Raw genomic sequence first — 14,311 nt, forward strand, 5'->3', positions numbered from 1 at the left:
TAGATCTCTGAAGATTAGGCTAACTGTAGTCTGTAGGCTGTAAATAGGCTACTAATTTATTCGTGTCGAGTTTAAGGAATATATAGACAACTATTGAAATTCAGTCGTAATAATATTGACGACAGATGCATTCAGATCAATATAATCAGCTAATAATAATAATAAAGTCATAATCATCGGATTTTCTCTCAAGCCTACAAAAACATCTCAAACATTTCAGCGCACGTGCTTACGCGTCGGTCTCGTCACGAGACCTGAACGCGCTGTGAATGTCGGGAACTTGAGTTTTATATGAGTAGTTCAGTATGGATGTGTCAAATGTCTAAAACTTCATGCCCCATGATACACTGCGTCGGACACTCCTAGGTAATGACTTCCTCTCCAGAAAAAGCTGATTTTGAAGAGACTGGGTGAAAAAAGCTGTTATTTTGGTACGCCGTTTTTTTGGAGGATGTGGTAAATAGCTCTTTACGGGTTCATTTGAAGCTGCGTTTTGAAATGTAACCATGGCAACCGAACTGTCGTCCTGGTTAGCAGCCCTGCACAGGCTGTAGTGAAGGCGATGCTGAGGGTTAGCTGAAGCCTTCTGATATTCATTTGCCTTTAATATTGTTACGGAAGACAGTCGAACAGCTATATCTGATCTCGTTCCGTGATGGAAGAAGTCGATAGGATTTTAATTCACTCTCTGAGACAAGCGGGCACGTAAGTATCCGAAATCTAACAGGTCTCTTCAGTTGTGACAAGTCATTTCCTCCCTCTTTGGAGTGATTTGCATCTTGGTTCAAGCCAAACTTATCTTATGTCCATGTCTGTGTGGTTGTTATTTTCACCTTATCATCTTCCAGCGACATTGATGAGGATGTACAGAGTGTGAAGCAGTTCACCAGTGAGCTGATTGTGGAGGCGGTGGTGAGATGCCTGCGTGTGATCGACCCTGCGCTGGGCAATGGATTGTCCCACTCGCTCCCCCCTGGCATGTCTGCCCGCTTCAGACTGGGCATGAGCCTGGCACAGGCCTGTCAGGTGAGAGACACGGTGCCTGGACGTGCTTCTGTCTGCTAAACTGACTGACCTCTCAACTGACTGAGTCAGCTGATGATGACCAGTGAAAATGCAGTACTGGTGATGAATAAGCACTTTTGTTTTTTTAAAAGTTTGAATAAATGTGTTACAGTGTGGACAATTATACCTTGTATATAAATTATGAATAAAGTTTTTTCATGAAGAATATATGGGTCCTATTACTGCAGACAATAGATACCGCAGACGTTTCTCTGCAATTGATCTTCCACTATTGCGTTAATCAAATTTTTTTTTATTATTGTAATATCATCAGTAATTAATCTTTTTTCGCAGTTATTATATATGTTGTTATATATGTTTAGGATGTGGGCTTTAAAGGGGAAATTGGCTACCAGACATTTCTCTACAGCAATGAACCAGAGATTCGCTCTCTGTTCATGTTTCTGGTTGAAAAGCTGCCCAGAGAGAGTGCAGAGGCCTCTGACCAGCCTGCAGGTACGTTTGACTACTGATTTTTTCATTTATGTATTTGGCATATGCTTGTTATTGATATTATACTCTGCATGAAATGAAGATTCACCCTATTTTTCCACTCCGGTGAAACAACAAACTTCTATCTGGTGACGTATGCTGGATTTCTCCAATTATTTAGTCCACTTTTACCCAGCCCCTTTCTTAAATTCAGCCTTAAAGGTAGGGTAGGCAATTTTCGGAGCGGCTAGCAATAGCAAGCTAGCTTTGAAAACATGAGATCCCACCCTCCCTTCAGAGCGTCTCCAAAGCCACGCCGCCTTTAAAACACATGAACGCACTAGGGCTGTAACAATACATCGATATGGTTAATTTTCTCAGCTGAAATAGACATCTGACAAGATTGACTGAACCCTAAACAAGTTTTGTAACAAAAAGCCGGAATTGTCCACTGTCAAGGCATCGCAAGTTCATGTTTTACAGCAGAAACCGACAAGCACCCTTGTTGTTTGTGAACACAACCTGATAAGTCCGTTTTAGCGAATCAGCGTACAGTATTCAGGTCAGGTGACAAGGCTGTTAGCCTCTTCGAAAAGATGCGCTCGTGTTTCGTCAAAGCTGACTAAAAGTGATCGAGGATGGAGCATTTCAACGAACTTGATGAACCCGTGATATCTTCTTCGGGGCGTAAAATAAAAAAATAAAAGCTTAAACTTTTTCACAGAGCCTTGCTAAAGCAGCACGTTAGTGGTGAGGGAAAAGCTCCCTGTATTGCGTGTAATCGCAACGACAAAGTTTGTCAGGCGTTTATGTCAGCTGAGGAGATTAACGTTACAAAGATTAACCAAGTGTTTTATTATGTATCATAGCAATTATTTGGTTTTGTTTAACTGAAACATTAAATGTGGAGTTATCTGCACTTGCTAAAAAACAAACTTTTAATATATACAAAACATACTTTCAATGAACTTTAATTTTGTAAGTTACCTGTTTTTTTTTAGTTATTATTACTTAATTAAGACAACCCAGCTGCAGTTTGATTGATATTACTTGGAATGCACTGTCCCAATTGGGAGAGGGTGTGTAATTTTCAAAGAGTTTAATTAAACGTTCATGTTATATATTTTGGTTGCATTTGTGAGATAAAAATTTAACTGGTCCAATTTACACCCCTAGAACGCGCACAGCAGAGTTGGCAAAGCGTCACGAGATGGGAGACGGCTTTAAACTACCTCATGCCTCAAAGCACATAACATTACAATAATTATGAACATAAACAACTTAAAGTACTGACCTATATCACCTGACTGCTGCAATTTCGGCGTTGATAGTGTTGCCATTGTAACGCATAAATTCGAGTCATGAGCCACTCCGAGTATAATGTCACAGGTTTCCGTCTCTTCCAAATTACAGTAGTTATGGCGTGAACACAGCATAAGCTCGTTGTTTTGGTTCAGGAGGAACTGTAGATGGCTGCTGTTTTGGTTGTGGTGCTCGGTGACTGACGTTTGTCTAACTATGCATAGCATGAAACACGCTGATGACGTGTGATGTCTGCACGAGCACGGTGCGCGAAGGTATGGAAATACATACATTGACAGGCAGGTAGGACATTGCTTTTATCGATTGGATGAACATTTTATGGTCCTACACCTTCCACAGACAATACGTATATACATATAAATACATTTAGACAACTGATCTTAGTGATTGCTATCAGGGTGTGAACTGAAGAGACTTTCAACCAGCATAACAAAAAATGTTTCTGAAACAAATCACCTACCCCTGTGTTTAAGCTTGCATTCAGATCTACCTCCATCCAACCAACAACCAACGAATAGAACCAAGTCCCCATCCTATATGTTTTTCAATAATTGCATTTTATCCAAGTTTCACCATGCTGAATAAATGATCAGTCACTACTTGCGTTTCATTGCGACTTTAACAACCAGTTGCAATACAGATGGTAAAACTGAAATCTAGCGACTAGTTCTTTTTCTGAATGTATGGTAGCCCGTTTTCTCCACAGAATAAAAAAAAAGGTAATTGCGACTCTTTTATCTCACAATTCTGACTTTATTTCTCGCAATTCCAAGTTAATGTTGTGCAATTTTGAGTTCTGAGAAATCTGTAACACAGACCTTCATAAATTCCAACCTTCTATCTTTCAGTCCGCATTCATTATCATTCCCTTACAATAATGAATGACGTAATAGTGATTTGCAATGATTCACCTATTATTAAAACTGGTTTGACTCAACGTTTTTTTTGTAGACTTTTCAACACCAGAGATGAGTTTCTGGCTGTATAATAATAATAAAGTTGTGGTTGGGCTGTGTTCTTCATGCTGGGATCAAAGGGTAATGTGATTAACTAGGCTAGGGTGTTAATCTAACAGCTTAAAGTGCTGATTATACCCAGCTTTCTTCAATAAAACTAGAAATTATTTATTTTCTCCCTCAGTTCTCCTACATTCATTCATTTAACACCCTTGATTGCATAAGAATTGCATTAAAATGTTTTATTATCTTGGAAAGCATCCAGTCAACTTCAGGTAATAGCATATTAACTCAATCATAAACTCAGTGGGAATGCATGCAGACTGGTTCAGACTCACTATCGCAAACATTTTTTTATTGTTTCCTTGCCATTTTGGCATCACATGTTGTTCCTGATTACTGGATTAAATTAAAATTGTTGATGAGGCTAGTTTCTCAGAATAGTCTGATTGTCGTCTACATTTATATCTCCTCTCTTAGGGAAGTCTGCGCTGTTGCAAAGAGCAATTGCTGCCCAAATTAGAGCGCAGTTGTCAGTGCCTTGGCTCCCTCCGTCCTGTAGACTCCCCATTCATCGTAAAACACAGGTACCACAACATGCCTACACCTTGAAATCCCAGGCTTATGCAGCACTCTAGATTTGAAATACATTAAAGGCCTGTTCACACTAAGGATGATAACTATAGCGATGTAAAATATTCTAAATGTAAAAGAACAGCAGAGTCCACACCACAATTATAACGATACAGAGAAACATTATCGTTGGAATCAAGTTTCACATCAAATTTTTCCAGATGATAAACGATAATAACATTGACTGCCATTCATAATCCATCCTTCTTTAAAGAGCACCTGGATTTAAAGGGGCAGACAACATAACTGCAGCGCACGCTTATAATAAACAGAACTATATTGTTCCTTGGTGTGGACGATAATATAGTTATCATCATAGTTATTGTTCTTGGTATGAATGGGCCTTTACTCTAGTAACTCTACAAATATTCATATCATGTTGATATGGTTGAAGAATTTATACTATATTGCCATGATACATTATGTACATTATGAAACTGCTTCCATGCTGCCTAACTACCTGACAAATGTGTGTGAATGTAATTTCAGAGTTCCGGCCCATGTCACAGTTTCCACGCCCAGCCCCTGAGCCTGCCATATTCAGTGAAGCTCTCTTCCAGGAAACAGACTAAAGGCATGCTCAGTTTCTCTTAATTAACCCTGGGGTTTGCTGTGATATGTCTTATACATTGTGGTATTGCCCTTGTTGCCACTTGCCCCAGAAGTGTGACTACACCTTTAAGGAATTTGACACAATGATTTTACCTCTTATGACTCATTCAGCTAACATTGTCTTTGATGTTTCTTTGTGAATTCTCTCAGAGGTGCAAGAATACTGGAGGAATTATTTGCTGCCTGTGACCTCCCAACCTTCCCAGCATGCCTCAGTGCCAGCGTCCCTCCTGGAGAACCACATCTCTGAACTTAGTGCCGCTCAGGAGTGGGAGAGTGAATGGAACAGCCAAGGCCTCCTTTCAAGACTTACACCTGAGGTTATTCTCCTTCCCTTCATGTTTAAAGAGAGTTCGGCCAAAAATTTAGATTCTGTCATTATTATATAAGTTGTTGTTCAGTGATAATTTTGACATCTGTCCTAGGTATCCATGTCGTTCACGTTCATCAGTGTTTTTTTATTTATTTATATACTATTATTGTATTTTATGAATCGTTTTAATTTGTTTATTTTTTGGTGTTCATTTTCATTTTTGTTTATTTTATATAAATTTTATTATGAGCTGTTGTCTTTATCATTTTTATATTTTTAAATGTCTTTAATTTTAATTTCAGTTACTTGCTAAGACAGCATTTGTAAATTTCAATATTATTTAGGTTTAAAATTGACAATTTATTTCAATTACCAAACTTTTTCATTAGTTTTAGTTTTCTTTAACAATGTTGATTTGTGAATGAACAATTTGTTTAAGTTTAATCATAAAAGAAGGGTTTGAATAGGTTTGAATGATTCATTCACGGCTGTTAGTTCCTCACAGAAAGTGAAAGTGATTTTTATATATATATATATATATATATATATATATATATATATATATATATATATATATATATATAAGCTTGAGAGCTCCACTCTTCATTCACTTTCCTTATATTTAAAAATATACCAGATGTTCTTAAAAAAAAGAAGGTTTGGAACAACAAAAGGGTAAAATTGTCAGGCATTTCAGTTCAATTCAGCTCAGTGTACTCATACAGAGAGCCTTTTTTATAGCCTCAGCATGACATCTCTTTAGCACGATGTCTAGGTTCCCTGTCTTGATAACAACAATAACATTAGCATGTAAATATTTTTGCTGCCGCCCTGCTTTCCTTGATGGAGTCTCTGTGCTAAAGGCATGTATCAACATGAGGATGGAACACAGAGATGTCTTTCACACAAGTGTGACATTTAGCATGCATGTGTCCTGTGACTGTACTGCTGCCCTCTCACATCTTAGTTCCACATTCTCACCTCATCTGCCCTCCAACATACACACTGGCCTATTGTCTGACCCCAGGAAGTTCTCCAAGGGTCCGGCACGTATTTTATTTCTAAATCACAAGGCTTTATCGGCATTTGTAACTTATTTCTGTTCACTCTTTTATCGGCAGTGCTTTGAGAATAGGTTTGGTTCTGAAAATAACCACAGCATATTTAAGATTTAGAGTTTATTTAAATGGTCATGATTTTCTAAATAAACTAATATTCAACCAAAGAGATATAGTTATGTTAATGATTTCATTTGGTGATTTTTAAAGACTTTTACTGGAGACTTTGATTTATTTAATCATTTTGTTCTCAGTTTGCTTAACTCACTCTTGTTATCTTGTCTCTTCAGGAGTACAGATCCAGGAAAAAAGCTCGACTGCAGAAGCGGATTGAGGAGCAGCTAAGAGCGGCAGCTCAGCCTCGACCTGACGCACATGGAGCCACACGCTCGACTTCTGACCTTGCTGAGCTTCTGCTGTCATTCGGTGGTGTCTCCACTGGGGGAGATGTGCTGACCAAAGGCACACGCTTCACCCATACAGAGAAATTCACCTTTACACAGGTACCTGTCAGAGATTGTTTACTCAAACTGTGATGTGCCAGGGTTCCCACACACTGGAAAATCTTGACATTTCTAATGCTGTTTTTCAGTCATGGAAAATTTAGTACATGTCGTGGAAAATAGTGTCATGACTGTGTGTTACTAACAAGATTATTTTAAAATGCAGCTTGCCAGACATGGAAATGTACCAGAAATATGTGCCAAGAGAAATATTTGTCTAAAATATTTTGTGTTAAAAGAGGAGTAGAGTGCTGATGCATGATGTCATTTTGTGTACTGACTGACTTTAGATGGTTTGCAGTAAAAACGCGCTAAAAATTGCGGCCTGTCAGGCTACGTCTACATTAATCCGGATACATTTGACAACGGCGTTTTCATTTCAAAACGCTCTCCGTCCACTCTAGCATTTTCAAGCTTTTTCCAAAAGTTTCTTATCCAGAAACATCGGAAAACGCTAAAATCACCTTACTGCACATGCGTTAAACCTCATAAAAGCTCACTGAGATGATACAGACAGAAGAGACATAATAAAGTTCTCATGCTATTCTTCAGGTAGGATCATTTTATTTAGAAAATATCTTACATTCACAGGTCGCTCTGTCACCATTATATGTTCTCTTGCTGCAGGACAACAATTGCGACTAAAGTTTCTGTCATCTTTGCAGGACTGCAATATGAGTGTACAAAGTATCATATATTTAGCAACACTGAAAGTGAATAGCACATAACAGGCACAATAGCAGTATAAATCTTTTGGTTCAATATGTGTCACATGACTAAAAATACGAAAATGTATTAGTGTGGACTAGGCCTCAGAAGGCTGTCATGTAATTTAGGCTGAGACAAACATAGACAGTATATATAGTTCTGATAATATGCTTTCTTAGTAGAACTCTGTGATTGGTCATTACTGTTTTTCACCTTTCTTAGGTTGTATGATTATTCTAATGGACTATAATACAGCTTTATAAATAATAAATTAACCTTAAAAACACAAAATTATTATTATTATTATAAACAGTTATATAGTAATAATATATTCATAATGTGTATTATGTTGACTAATGGGCTATAATAATTTTTTTTTTTAAAAACAATTCATAAACCCAAAATTATTATTATATTTATCAATTATATAGTTATTCATAATGTTTATTATGATTTAATTGCTGCAGTCTTATGATTGTTAGTAAACAGTTATTAAATTTGCATACTTGTTATTGGACCCTTTTTGTACAAAAAGTACAAAAGATCAGTATTCGTCAATCTCTACTTGAATAACTTCAAGTTATTTTTGTCATTATTAAAACTATTACCAAAAGTTAAGTTTAGATATTTTATCCAGTTAATTGTGTTTACTTGGAGATGCATCTTTAAATGTTTAGGCTCTTAACTAAAAAGCCAAATTAATAAAAGACCAATTATTTATTAGGAACCTGAGAAAGCAGCCCAGCAGATGGCAGCAGCAGCAAGTGCATTACCCAGCTCTCACCAATCAGAGGAGGACCTAAAGGCCCAGCAGGAAGCAGAACTTTCGGCTCTGCAGCAACAGTTGCAGCAATTGTCAGTCCAAATGGAAGAAGTGGGCGGAGACATTAAGCAGCTCACTGTGTCCATCCAGCAGGTAATGACCAATCAGATAATATGAAATGGGATGCTGACATTATATCACATTATATATATTGTATCACATAAATATTGATGCAACGGTAATAATATGGGGAAATATTTCTCAGATTTCGAAAATGAATTGGGGAAAAAGTTAAGCAGTTTTTTTTTTTTTTTTTTATAATTGATATGTCTCTTTTTCATTTGCATTAATGTCTGCAGGTGTCAGATGAGCTGCAACAGAAAGAAGTGAGTAATGCCGAGAAGGAGAATTCGGTCAAAATGAAGAGACAGACCATTGACCTACTGCCTGACGCTGAAAACAACCTGCTCAAGTTACAGGTAGACCAGTTACACTACTTACAAACCTGTACCACCCCCTCTGACTTCATGACCAAAAGCAACGGGAATAACAGGACAATGCAAACAGAATGAAATCGTATGTAATTAGCCTGTGATGACGTGTAATGACATGTTTCTTTTCGTTTGTCCTGTGTGTTTGTGTTTGGTAGACTGTGGTAGAGGCCAGCTCTAAACGAGTGGTTCATTTGGCCTCTCAGTGGGAGAAACACAGAGTCCCGTTGATTGATGAGCACCGCAGACTAAAAGAGCTGTGCAGCAACAGAGAGGTACTTTGTGTTACCCTGATGTGTTCTACAGTGTTATAGCATCTACACTCGTCAAAGTCTTACATGCACTCCTGTCTAAACAGCCAGATATGTAGATATTAATCATTTCAGTGAATTATCCCTGATTAATAAAAGCCTAATTAATTGATCCTGCATAAGTGTAATAATGAGAATTTATGAGTAGGGCTGCACATTATGGGGAAAAGGCGATTTTTCTGGTTAAAAACTGCAGTTATGAAATAAAATGTGATTTTATCTTTATCTTGTTTGTAGGGCTGCACAGTTTGGCCCAAAATATTGTAATTATATATAAATATGACTATAGTAATTATAATTATTTTATTATGATTATTATTATTTAGTAATAGAAAGAATAAAAAAAAGTAAATATTGTTATTGTAATATTTAAGTGTCAAATTTGAAAATATTGAGAATTAGTAATAAAAGTTTTTGCTGTACATTTTTAACATTACAATTCTAATATTTATGGATGTCTTAATTTCTTAATTTGCAAATATTAAACCATTAAAGTGTTACTTTACTCACCCTCAAGCCATCCTAGGTGTATATGACTTTCTTCTTTCAGCCAAACACAATTAGAGTAATACTTAAAAAAAATATCCTGGCTCTTCCTAGCTTTATAATGGGAGCGAATTGTAACTAAAATTTTTAAGCCCAAAAAAGCATATCCATCCATCATAAAAGTAATCCATCATACGGTTCCAGGGGGAAAAAAAGGCCTTCTGAAGGGAAGCAATGCATTCTTCTAAGAAAAATATCCATATTTATAACTTTATAACTATAATTACTGGCTTCCGGTAACGGCCGTGCATGGGTTGATTGAGTGACCCGATCCATGACGTAGGAGTAGTGTAAGCTTGTGTGGTTTAATCAAATAGGGCTGGGCAACAAACTCAAGCTCCTTTTCTCTTTTATCGAATTCCTTCGACATTTCTCTTTAAAAAGTCTAATTTTAGACTTCTAATTTGTGACCGGTGTTTTGTTTTGCTCTATCCTCTGTGCTTCAACATTCGTCAGTTCGTCATACGTCGGGTCAGAGGTCACTTTTCCACTGGAACTAGACTCGCTTAAGGCTGTTCAGGAAGCCAGTGATTATAGTTTATAAAGTCATAAATACGGATATTTTTCTTACAAAGCGCTTCGCTTCACAAGGCCTTTATTAACCCCCTGGAACCATATGGATTACTTTTATGATGGATGGATGTGCTTTTTTGGGCTTCAAAATCTCAGTTACGATTCACTCCCGTTATAAAGCTTGGAAGAGCCAGGATATTTTTTTAATATAACTCCGATTGTGTTTGGCTAAAAGAAGAAAATCATGTACACCTAGGATGGCTTGATGGTGAGTAAATTATGGGATAATTTACAGTTTTGGGTAAACTGACCCTTTAAGATTTTGTTAACAACAGCCGGTTTATAAACTCTTACAAGTTTGTGATGTTGGGTGGTGCACGTTTCATTTCCAAAATACGTTATAAGTGAGCCAAAATCAGAACACATGAAGATATTTATGATGTGGAGCATAAATTCCACACAAACTGAAAACATGACCTGTTTAGAGACACTTAAAACTTGGTCATCACCTGCTCAGATGTAAAAGAACACAGTGTCACGTTTCACTCTGAAACGCACAGCACGTATATTTATGTAATTAAATCGCAGCCTTTTTTGATAATCGCACTAACCCATATCGCGATGTTACCATTAATCATGCAACCTATATTAGATTTTGACTGCATTTTTTGCTTTCACGAAGTGACCGGTTATGTAAACTTTCGCTTAGTCTGAGTCCTCCAGGAAGCTGTCAGAGATCAAAGACCTGCATGACAAAATCAGACAGTCTGCTGAGGAGGCCAAAAAGAAGGAAAGTCTGTACAAGCAGCTGGTACGTTTTCATTTTATCACCCCTCTCCTTGCTTTTTAGTCATCCAGGAAATACATTTAGCACTACACCATGTCCTAACCAGTCAAAGAACAAAAACAAAGTGTCGTATGCCATCTGTCCCATGGACATGAGGTTTTGTCCGCATCAACCACCACTTGGTTTCTATATCTGCTGCATATCAGCATCTTTATATCAGCTGTGTAACCTCACCCCATTGGAAACTTTGTATATTGAACTGTATTTAAACTGTGTATAATAAGCTGCATTACATTACTCTTTATTAAACATCAAATATGTTCCAATTGGACAGACAAATGTACGCATGGTTAGGATATGGTCAGAGAAAGCATTTAAGTGTTAGTTTTGTCTTATGATCTTCTGTTTGTTGGTTTAACATGCAGCATGTTTGCGTACTCCCCATCCTAATGTTTTTCCACAGCTAACCGAGTATGAAACACTGTCTAAAGATGTGTCTCGCTCAGCCTATACCATGAGGATCTTGGAGATTGTAGGCAACATAAAGAAACAGAAGGAGGAAATCACTAAGGTCTTTGTTGGAATTTATCCTTTATCTAGCCCTCAATAAAATACTTCATCTGAGTTCATGACGTGTTTGAAGTTGGCAGGCCTTTAGAAGCCTTTTGACCTCTGACCTTATTATTCGACCCCCTGCAGATTTTGTCAGACACAAAGGACTTGCAGAAAGAGATTAACGGCCTGACAGGAAAACTGGACCGAACATTTGCTGTCACAGATGAACTGGTGTTTAAGGTCAGTACTATATATTGTGGGGTCCAAAAGTCATAACATATAACATTTATACACAACCGTTCAAAAGTTTGGGGTCTGTAAAAATGTTTCATGTTTTTGAAAGAAGTCTTTTATGCTCACCATGGCTGCATTTATTTGATAAAAAAATACAGTAGAAAATATTTATAATAATTTATACATTTTTCTATTATTTTTATTTGAATATATTTTAAAATGTGTTTATTTCTGAGATGTTTCTAAAGAAAATGTCTTATCAGTATTGAAAAAAGGTTTAAAACAAATCAGGTTCAGAAATGTCTTTACTGTCACTTTATGATCAGAATAAAATCATTTACTTCAAAATAAATTCTTATTCATTTTATGTTGTAGTGTTTTTTTGAGTGATCGTTGTTTTGCTTTTAAAACACTGAATTCAGTATTAAAACACTGAAATCTTTTCAAACTGCAGGATGCCAAGAAAGATGAATCTGTCCGCAAGTCTTACAAGTACTTGGCTGCCTTACATGAGGTATGAGTCTGCATATCAAATATGATCCACAAATCAATGTGATAAAATATATTTTGTTGTCACTGGTCTTTATATTTGTCAATGAACAAAATATACTTTAGTCCTGAAATGCAGGTACTGTGTTTGAACCACATTTTTGTCTCATGTGACAAGGCCTGCAAAAGACAAGCAGCTTTTGTACCTTCAAAACACATTATAGATAGCAATGGCACATAATGCGGTGGCGTGTGCTCGTTAAGCTCAGGCCATTAGCAGTGCTTTAGTGCTCTACACAACTTAACTGAAGTTAATGTCATTGGTATTTTTTTTTTGTGCTCTCAGAACTGCACTCAGCTAATTCAGACCATTGAGGACACAGGAACCATCATGAGAGAAATCCGAGATCTTGAGGAGCAGGTGTGAAACCATCACATTTTTAGATGCATTTTCATTTGTGAAAACTAAGCAAACATCATTTCATTGTCACTTTTCAAACGTGTCATCAGTTTAATGTGTTTCTTGATTTTGTAGATTGAGACAGAGAATGGAAAAAGGACAGTTAGCAATCTAGAGAAGATTCTTGAAGACTACAAGGCCATTCGTCAGGAAAACTCTGCCCTTGCTGCGAAGATCCGGGAAGGTTGAGCCGTTTCTCCGTCCATGTTTGATGGTACTGCAGAGCGAAAGCCCAGCCTGCTGAAATGAACGCTGCTGTGAGAGACGTCCGTTTGGCTTTCATCCGCGTCAGCCCTCCATCAGAATTAATCCTCATCACATCAGCAACTTTCAGCTTTTACTGAGGGTTTGAACACAAGAGTTTTTTGCATCAAAATGACACAAATTTGAAGAAATGTTAGTTAAAACTAATTCTGATCATTGTGATGAGATTCTGTTTTTTAACAAAAGCTTGGACTGCAATAATTTGAGAAGGACCTGTACCGCCGCTTCGGCTGGATGAGACAACATCTTTGTTATACGGTGATAACCATATTATGTACATGAAAGTGTCCGTTAACAGTGACCTCTGATTGTTGTTCATCATATGGGTTGAGCTGCTCATGAACATTACAAGATTCAGGTGATTTGATCGAACTTAACAGCTTGCCTGTTTCGTATTAAAGCATAAATTTGATATCGTATCTGTTTGTTTGGCTCTGATGGATCCATAGAACTGTTAAAATGCTCGTCATTGAAAGTTATGTCTTTGAACCTTTGTGATAGAAAAGTACTCTGTCGGGCTGACTGTAGGAAAGCTGTGTAAACACATTTAAGTGTCTGATTGACTAACACTGATGATTGTCCCAATCAAACTGGTTTTCAAAGTTTATGCCATCTTTGGAATGTTTGATTTTAGAGATTATATGGAAAAGAATGTTTTGTAATTTACCATTACTTGTATACATCTGATCAATCTCTGAACATGATGTTCTGGTATTTCACCAATTTGCCACTAGTTGTTATTGTCTTTAAATTCCCTTTTTTTTTGGCAAAATAGTTTTGAGAATGAAGTTTTGACTCTTGAAATGAGATATTTGACCTTTTGACTTTTTATTTGGGCAAAGATTGATATTTGCTGTAATAATTAGAAATTTTGAGTTGGGCTGCATGATTTGGGAATTGCGAATTTATATAGAAAAGAATGTTTTGTAATGGCCATGACTTGTATACATCTGTTCAATCTTTGAACATGATGTTCTGATATTTCACCATTTTGCCTCCAGTTATTATTGGTGGAGGAAATTGTCGGCTGATTGAATCTGACAAAAACGTCCCAGTCACATTTCACTCCAATTTTACTGTATATGTTGCTTTAATGAAACCTTACAATAGTTTTAAAAAAGTACAAAAAATAAACGGTTTTTTTATTTTGAAATGTTTATATAATTTTCCCGATTATAATGTCAAATTAACAGGATGGAAAAAAATGAACATAGTGGAAACTAGAAAATAACTTAAGTCTTTAAGGAAAAATCTATATATTGCATTTAGATTTTGGAGTGAAATACGACACTGAC

At 36.8% G+C, this 14,311-nt stretch overlaps 1 protein-coding gene across 1 annotated transcript; it reads left to right on the forward strand.

Annotated features, from left to right (window-relative positions):
- The first annotated feature begins 339 nt into the window (after positions 1–339).
- On the forward strand, positions 340–13,823 carry ccdc22 (CCC complex scaffolding subunit CCDC22). Its single transcript, XM_079897096.1, has 16 exons — positions 340–705; positions 849–1,026; positions 1,389–1,521; positions 4,257–4,363; positions 4,899–4,983; positions 5,172–5,341; positions 6,683–6,895; positions 8,328–8,519; positions 8,726–8,845; positions 9,016–9,132; positions 10,937–11,038; positions 11,478–11,585; positions 11,714–11,809; positions 12,258–12,317; positions 12,639–12,713; positions 12,828–13,823. Exons 1-16 carry the CDS (start codon positions 656–658, stop codon positions 12,939–12,941), a joined length of 1,920 nt encoding a protein of 639 aa, XP_079753222.1. The 5' UTR covers positions 340–655; the 3' UTR covers positions 12,942–13,823.
- The last annotated feature ends 488 nt before the right edge of the window (positions 13,824–14,311 follow it).

Source organism: Squalius cephalus (genome assembly GCF_949319135.1).
Source record: "Squalius cephalus genome assembly, chromosome: 16".
Classification (NCBI taxonomy): Eukaryota; Metazoa; Chordata; class Actinopteri; order Cypriniformes; family Leuciscidae; genus Squalius; species Squalius cephalus.

Excerpts from the sequence above, each read along its gene's own strand:
- ccdc22 (XM_079897096.1), top strand. The coding sequence starts at position 656 with ATGGAAGAAGTCGATAGGATTTTAATTCACTCTCTGAGACAAGCGGGC. Across the intron at positions 8,846-9,015 it reads ACAACCTGCTCAAGTTACAG|ACTGTGGTAGAGGCCAGCTC; the intron begins GTAGACCAGTTA and ends TGTGTTTGGTAG. Across the intron at positions 12,714-12,827 it reads TCCGAGATCTTGAGGAGCAG|ATTGAGACAGAGAATGGAAA; the intron begins GTGTGAAACCAT and ends TTGATTTTGTAG.